This window comes from Triticum aestivum, chromosome 1B (assembly GCF_018294505.1).
Source record: "Triticum aestivum cultivar Chinese Spring chromosome 1B, IWGSC CS RefSeq v2.1, whole genome shotgun sequence".
NCBI lineage: Eukaryota > Viridiplantae > Streptophyta > Magnoliopsida > Poales > Poaceae > Triticum > Triticum aestivum.
This window is the reverse complement of record NC_057795.1, coordinates 569,132,041-569,140,593: the sequence shown is the minus strand read 5'-3', so window position 1 is coordinate 569,140,593 and position 8,553 is coordinate 569,132,041. Positions and strand designations below refer to the sequence as shown.

At 46.0% G+C, this 8,553-nt stretch overlaps 1 protein-coding gene and 1 pseudogene across 1 annotated transcript; both read right to left on the bottom strand.

Annotated features, from left to right (window-relative positions):
- Positions 1 to 472: 472 nt before the first annotated feature.
- On the bottom strand, positions 473 to 2,479 carry LOC123138981 (putative disease resistance protein RGA4; annotated as a pseudogene).
- Positions 2,480 to 5,421: 2,942 nt separating this feature from the next.
- LOC123138970 (disease resistance protein RGA2-like) lies at positions 5,422 to 7,954 on the bottom strand. The gene has a single exon (XM_044558814.1). The coding sequence runs from the start codon at positions 7,378 to 7,380 to the stop codon at positions 5,917 to 5,919; it is 1,464 nt and encodes a 487-aa protein (XP_044414749.1). The 5' UTR covers positions 7,381 to 7,954; the 3' UTR covers positions 5,422 to 5,916.
- Positions 7,955 to 8,553: the final 599 nt, after the last annotated feature.

Below are 8,553 nucleotides of genomic sequence, written 5' to 3'. Positions count from 1 at the left end.
CTGGTGTGATAACCTTGATGCCACATACTTATTAGCTAATCTTTTTTTTCATGTAAGAACCAAGCATATTGAAGTTGATTATCATTTTGTAAGGGAAAGAGTTGCCAACAAGGAATTGGAGATCAGATTTGTTCACTCAAGAGATCAAGTTGCAGATGGTTTCACAAAAGCTTTACCCACGAAATTATTTGAAGAGTTTAAACGTAATCTTAACGTAGGAAAGTTATGATTATGAGAGGGTGTTAAACAGTCAGGTCGTTAGCCTGCACCATGACTTGTGCGTTGGGTTAGGATAGAGATTAGATTATATTTATCTTCATCCGTTGTTTATCTCTATCTCTCCCTCCTGTATCTCTTGCGGTTATCAACCGAACCATCTTGTACATCACACATCAATCAATATGTACACATGCGGCCCCTATGTTGGGGGTAGAGACGCTCCAACACTTTTGACACAATTCACATGCACAACTCCTAAGGTCTCACACATTAGTACTGAAATACATTGTTACATAAAAAATAGGTAAATAAACCAGGACGCTTCTTCCCTGACAAGGATGTTTCAGGCTTGTCATGGACGCAACTCGGCACAGCGTGCACCAAGTGAGCAAATGAAGTGTAAGGCAGCAGCCTTGATTCCCATGAAATTAGCCTAAAATCTCGTTTGGGTAAGACAGCGTGACCTGCTGCTGCTATTAGATCCCCAAACATAATCCTAGGTAGACCCTGCTCCTCTGGAACATTAGCCATACTAATAGCAGAGTTTACAATGCCTGATGGAGCAGCAGCAGTTAAAATGTAGCGGCCGATTAGGTGTACCGGTTGGCCTCGACTAAGAAGCACATGCGGGCGGGCACCAAAACAAGAGATGTTCTTATTGACAGAGTCTCTGGCACCCTTCAACCTGTACAGCCAGAAATGAGCACCCAAGTTTTTCCGCGGTGCATCTGCGAGCACATTTGCTGAGATGAGTAACCCTCCCAACACCATGGTGAACTCTTCCACCATCGCTGCTAGTCGCGGGTAGTCTGTCGGGTTCGTACTTCCGAATGCGAGTGTCTTGAACAGGTACATGTATTCATCGAATGCCAGGGAGTTCAGAGAAACAGGCTTGATGGTTGCAAACTTCTCCAAGCCTGTGCTTCGACCCAACATTATCACTTTACTTCCTCTGTCCATCTTCATAATTAAATGGTAGAATGTTATCCAGTCATCTTCATCTACATCTGAAACAAACTCAACAACTACTAATATCCTCCCTGACAGTCTTTCATGGTCTGTCATTTTGGAAAGATCATCTCCATTCAGGTGCAAAATCATAGAAAAGTGAGAACGCACTCTATCAACATCGCATACATGGGCGACAAGAGTTTTCTTCCCAACTCCAGCATCACCAATGATTGGAAGCACGGCCGGAGAACCTGGGGTGTTGTGGTGCAGCAAGAACCTGATGATCTGCTGCTTCTCGACATGGCGACCAAACATGAAGTTGTCGACGTAAAGATATGCATCATAGGGTCTACGGGAGATGCGCTCGCATCCGCCCAAAAGGGCGACAAACTCCGCCATGTTTGCAACACCAGCCTCTAGGTTTTGCAGAGCTCTTATTAGCCCTGAGTTGAAAACCTTGTATGATGCACTACTGACGATCGTGCGAGGACGTTTGTTAGGAGTGGAAATAGATAGTGCCGATGAGTCACATACCAATTCCTTATGTTTCCTGTACTTGATGGTATCAAGCACATGGTGGCCTTGGTACCACCAGCGTCTTCAGCTGTATGAGCATGCAGGAGTTGGCGATGTACCGCGAGTCCGCCTCCTCGACGACCATGCCGACTCTCAGCAAGAGTTGTTGTAGCCTCTCCACCTTCTCCTCCGAGCATACGTGATCCGTATACTTGCTCATCAGAAAAGAGATGATTCGATTAGCCAGATCGCCTGTGATAGCAGATATGGCAAGATCCATCTTTAGATGCTCTAAGCTAGGTGGCGTATGAGTGCAAAAAGATGCAGTTTATACAGACGCATGGTACAAGTCATTGATATACTCTACAGAGTATATGCCACCGATATTCCGGTCAATAAACTCGCCTGGTGCCCTGGTCAGCTACAGTGTCTCACGTTCACTTTCTAGTCACGGTTAAAAGAACGACTATGATATGCGAGGAAACTTTCAAGTCAAGATCCTGAGCTTTCAGCTTGCTGGATGCAATTCGTCAAGGTGTTCTTTGCCATACTTGGTTTTCTATACTGCCGTCTGCCTAAGGTAATACATTCAATTGTCAATATCTTCATTTCCAACTTGCTTAATTAGTTTCATTTGAAGACGTGTCGAGGAAAAAGGAGTAAATTCCACTTCCTTTTATCTTCTACTAGTTAGGACCTGTGACATTGTTTACCCTATCTGAAAAAGCTTGCCCTTTGTTACCACTAGTAGTCTAGTACTTGTGTACTACTATTAGTAAAGGGCATAATTCTTTTGTCACCTGACCTGGTTAGCTTGTAATTTAGGGCATTTGGTTGGCTGAGGCAAACCTTTTCTGATGGACTTTTATGCCCTTGTATTTATATTTCCTATACCTATTTTATGCAGGCCATATTGCCATAACAAGCCTTCTTGAAGAGAGAAGAAGAATAGATAAGGATGACCCTTCTCCTTGTGCTCATGGATGGCAGCTGTTACATGGAAAAAGTTTGCTGGACAAGGAGTTCCCCACTTAGTCCATACTACTGTACTGACTTGCTGAGCAAAGCAAGGACTCCAAAGTCAACATGGTTTTTCCATGGTGTATGAAAAGATCAGCTGATGTGCACTTCCAGGGCCACTCTAGATCATTGTGGAATCTTATTTCTTGACAGGCTGGAGGAGGAGTAGTCCATTACCTAACTGATATTTTTCAGCACCTACGGCCATCGACATACAGAACAACAAACACCACCAGCCTGCAATTATTTCCACCGCCTCCTCCTGCCCTCTGTTCGATTCCCTGGTTAGTTAGCACCCTTCGATCGGAGGAACTGAAGATGGAGCTTGCCGTAACTGCAGGCTTGGAAGGGCACAACTCAGCTGTTTTTTGCCACAGCAAGCCTTCCTGAAAAGAGAGGAGCATGGTCAAGGAAAGTTGCTGAGCAAAGCAAATGACTCCCAACCCAAGTCGCCATCATCTTTCCATGGTGCATGAAAAGAACAGCTGAGCTACCCTTCCAGGACATTCTTTCACAAGCTGGAGCCTCGAGGTGGAGTGGTTCACAACGCCACCGGTGATAGATAATTTTCAGCATTGTCCCTTTCCTGTTGGCAATACAAAGTCAGTCTTTGCAACGTCTGGATATTGACACACCAGCAGTCTACATTTTCCACCAGCCTCCTGCCCTCTGCTCTGTTGGATTCCTGGTTAGTTAGTACTCTTCGCTTGCAGGAACTCAAGATGGAGCTTGCCATATCTGCAGTGACAGGTGAACTCGTGAGCCGATTCGTCTCCTACCTCGCCGACAGGTACCACTCGAGCCGGCGTCCACAGCCGGGAGAGAAGCAGCTGAAGAAGCTGCAGAAGCTGCTCCTGAGAGCTCGCACGGTTGTCGAGGAGGCGGATGGGCGATACATAACCAACTCCGGGATGCTAGCGCAGCTCACCATGCTTGCGGACGCCATGTACCGAGGCTACTGGGCACTAGGTGCGTCCAACTACATCTCACTGGAAGAGACCACTACTATGGGAGAGGAGGAGGGGGAGGATCTCAAACCATCTCCTCTCAAACGCCTTCGCACGGTTCATAGTATTGCTAGAAAGAACAGGGCCATGCACCTTCTTGAGCTGGAAGGCACGTTGGAGAGCTTGGAGAATGTCGTCGCCGGCATGATGGAGTTTGTCGTTCTCTTGGGCGGATGCGACCGTATGCTGCATCGACCGTACGATGTGTACCTTTTCAGTGACAAGATCATGTTCGGACGCCACACCGAGAAGCAGAAGCTCCTGAACTTCATGCTGCAGCACGTCCCTGCTGGCGGTGTGCCGGCTGTTCTCCCGATCATCGGCGCTCCAGTGGTCGGAAAGAGGACTCTCGTCGCCCATGTATGCAAGGACGAGAGGGTCCGCTCACACTTTTCTTCGATTCTGCATCTGAATGGAGATTCCTTGGGTAGAATCGCGGAACATGGTGGTCTCATGTCAGGAAATATACTGGTGGTTGTCGAGCTTGTTTCAGACGTCCACGAGGAGGATTGGGCCAAGTTCTGTTCAACAGTAGCAACAAGCATGGATATTGGAAGCAAGGTGATCATCATCAGCCGCCTTAAAAATACAGAGCGACTCGGAACCGTTGAGCCAATCTTCCTCAAAACCCTGTCATACGAGGAGTTCAGCTACCTATTCAAGACACTAGCATTCGGGAGCGCGAACCCGGCACAGCACCCACGGTTAGCGCGGATAGCAGACGAGCTAGCCAGGGAATTCCAATCCGAATGGTCAATCGCCACTGCAAATCTGTTTGCGGACATCATGAGGAGGAACCTCAGCGTCCATTTCTGGCTCTGCATCCTGAGCGGGCTGAGAAGGGTAGTCGAGAGGAACATATCCCTGTTTGGGGAGCACCCAAAGCTCCTCGCCCGGAGACGCCACCAGATAGACGTTACTGACTTGGTCTTGCATCCCATGGATTCTCCACTCCGCCTCATGCCTTTCTGTACCAGTGGCAGCAGCCGCACTGAAGTTACGGTGGAAAGGGAACTGCTACCGAGGGTGAGGTTCGGGGATCTGGTGATGGATCCTGGAGTTAGACCACAAGGGGATTTCAATGTGGTTGCGTGGGAATCAAGATTGCCGCCTTACACCTCGTTTGTTCATTTCGCTACAAGTGGAAATGATGCTCCACGTGCGGCGCAACAGAGTGCTCCCCTGTCTGGGAGGAAGCGTGCAGCGGTGCCTTTGTAAGGCCTTTTGATTCGGACAATTTCGACGGGAATTTTGTAGAGTTGGAATCTCAAGTATTCGCTCAGTTTATAAAGAGATAATTCAAATATTGACATGGTCTCCAATACATATGTCTTTTGATCATGGAATATTATGTTTTTTTTTTTTGAAAGTTTTAGTGATGCCATTTTCATTCAATCAATATAAATAATTTTGGATATATATTTGTAGTGAAAGTTACAAAATATTGAATGCAAGCCTTCTAGGAAGTCATGTATTTATGACCTGTATTTTGTGTGTGTGTGTGTGTACGATGTTTGATTTGTAGGATTTTATCTCATAGGAATTTTATCCAAAGAACCAATTTGTATTGCATTTCATACAAAGTTATTCATTAAATTAGACCTCTTGGAAAAAATTCGTTTTTTGTTGCACCCGGTTTTTCATTAACCATCTGTATAGTTTGTCACTTCCTTTGTCTCTAGTAAGGCAGGATGCGGGGGAAATCAGCTCCGCTCTTGTGCCCGGATGGTGTTCGATGATATGACCGTGAAGCCACAAACACCTTCTCCGGAGAGCTGCCGCTGTGAGCTTGCTGGCCTGCCGCACCACCGAGGTCAGCGCACGGTTCCCCATCTTATTAGAATTGCAAGTAATTTTGGGTCCTTGCATTCGTTCTCTCTTCTGGTCAGATACGAGTAGAAACCGGCAAGTAGCAACGCCCTAGAATTTTGTTGCGTGGCTTGGTTAGCACATATGCTCTCACTTGGTTAGCTCGTACTTAAGGGCATTTGCTCAACTAACCTTTTTCTGATGGGCTTCTATGCACTGGCATTTTCATTTCTTATACCCATTTTATTCAGGCCATATATTGCCATAACAAGCCTTCCTGAAGAGAGACGAACACGGTCTGATGGTCTAGACAAATTAAAATTATGACCTGCCTTCAATTGGCATGCTTCACTGGTCTCACAAAATACTACTCAAATACATCATTACATAAAAGTTAGGCAAATAAACTCGGACGCTTCTTCCCTGACAAGGATGTTACAGTTTTATCATTGGGGCAGCTTGGAACAGAGTGCACCAAGTGAATAAATTGTGTATAAGGCGGTAGCCTTGATTCCCATGAAATTAGCCTAAAATCTCCTTTGGGTAAGACAAGGTGACCTGCTGCTGATATTAAGTCCCCAAACATAATCCTAGGTAGACCATCTTCCGGAGCATTAGCCATACCGATAGCACAGTCTAGAACGTGCGATGGAGCAGCAGGAGTCAAAATGTTGCCGCCGATTAGGTGCACTGGGTGACCTCGATTCAGAAGCACCTGTGGATGGGCGCCGAAACAAGAAATGTTCGCCTTCACCATATCTCTGACCGCGTTCAACCTGTACATCCAGAAACGGGCACCCAGATTTTTCCTCAGTGCATCTGCAAGCACATTTGCTAATATGAGTGACCCTCCCAACACCATGACAAACTCTTCCACCATCGCGACTAATCGAGGATAATCTGTCGGGTTCGCACTTCCGAATGCGAGTGTCTTGAACAGGTACCTGAACTCTTCTAATGCCAGACATTTCAGGGATATAGGTTTAACAGTTCCAAACTTCTCTAGCTCTACGAATCGACCTACGATCATCACCTTGCTTCCTCTGTCCATGTTCATAAAAAAATTATGGAACATTGTCCAGTCATCTTCATCTATATATGAAACAAACTCAATAACTATCAGTATCCTCCCTGACAATTTTTCATGGTCTGTCATTCTGAATAGTTCATCTCCATTCAGGTGCAAAATCATAGAAAAGTGAGAACGCACCCTCTCATCATTGCATACATGGACCACAAGAGTTTTCTTCCCAACTCCAGCGTCACCAATGATTGGAAGCACGGCCGGAGAACCAGGAGTGTTGTGGTCCAGCAAGAACCTGATGATCTGCTGCCTCTCGACATGGCGACCAAACATGAAGTTATCGATGTAAAGATATGCATCATAGGGTCTACGAGAGATGCGCTCGCATCCCCCCAAAAGCACGACAAACTCCGCCATGTTAGCAACACTAGCCTCTAGGTTCTGCAGCGCACTTTGCAAGTCTGGTTCGAGAACCTTGTTTGTTCCACGAGTACCGATTGTGCGAGAACGTTTGTAAGGAGTAGAAACAGGTAAGGCGGATGCGTCACATACCAATTCCTCAGCAACATCTTTGTGTTTTCCATACTTGATGGTGTCAAGCGCATGGTGGCCTTGGTACATGGCTGCTGCTAGGGTCTTCAGCTGTATGAGCATACAAGAGTTGGTGATGTACCGCGAGTCTGCCTCCTCGACGACCATGCCAACTCTCAGCAAGAGGTGTTGCAGCCTCTCCACCTTCTCCTCCAAGCACGCGTGATCTGCGTACTTGTTCATCAGGAAAGAGATGAAACGGTTCGAGAGATCACCTGCGACAGCGGCTATGACAAGATCCATCTTGAGATGTTCTAAGGTAGGTGGTTTATGAGGGAAAAAAGATGCAGTTTATGTATAGACGCACGGTATTGTCATTGATATACTCTGTATATATTCAACCGATATTCCGGTCAATAAACTCCCATGGTCAGGTACGATGTCTGCGTTCACAGTTGATGTCTGGGACAGGAACCTGTTTTATAGTGAAAGGTGAGCGGCTATTTTGCTGCTGTTGGGAGGCCGGTGAGATGGACAGAATTTCTAGTCAACCTTCTGAGCCTACGGCTGCTGCTCCATCACAGGAAAAACAAAGACTATGGCATGAGAGGAAACTTCTGAGCTTTTAGCAAGCTAGATGCAATTCGTCAAGGTCTTGTCCAAACTGCGGTCTGCCTTTTGAAGGTAATACATTCAAGTCGCTATTTTTATTTCCAACTTACTTAGTTTTTAGTTTCTTTTGAAGGCGCGTTTGAGAAAAAAAAAAAGAGTAATCTTCACTTCCTTTCATTTCCAACTTACTTAGCTTCTTGCCCTTTCTTACCGCCGTTAGTCTAGTGTTATACTACTACTCCTTCCGTCATAAAATAAGTGTCTCAATCTTAGTAGAGTTAGTACAAAGTTGAGGCACTTATTTTGGGACGGAGTGAGTATTAGTAAAGGCAATGGAATTTTTGTTGCTTGACTTAGTTAACTGGTTATTAAGAGCATTTGGTTGGCCGAGGCAACTTTTTCTGATGGACTTTTGTCCCCTTGTATATCCATTTCTTAAACCTATTTTATGTAGACCATGTTGCCAAAACAACCCTTTCTGAAGTATGAGTGTGTGACCCTCCTCACCATGCTCATCGATGGCAGCTGTTGCATCGGAAAAGTTTGCTGGACAAGGAGTTCCCCGGTTCGTCCATACTACAGACTTGCTCTTCCAGGAGTCAGGACTCAGGACTAGTCTATATCCACGTGAAACACCCCAAGTTATGAGTGAATTAATTCACACCACAAATGGCAATGAAAAGTCTCTATGTGCAACACCCCAGCCATTGGCGTGCAAGGCCATTCAACAAGACCAGGAGTCTGCAATTCCCACATGTTTCCTGCCATCTCTTGGACCGCAAGAGCTATATCTCGCTTATAGCGAGACAATAGCTGCTCTTGCCTGAAGGAATTTTTCTCTTGTGAACGAATCGGACCAGCCCA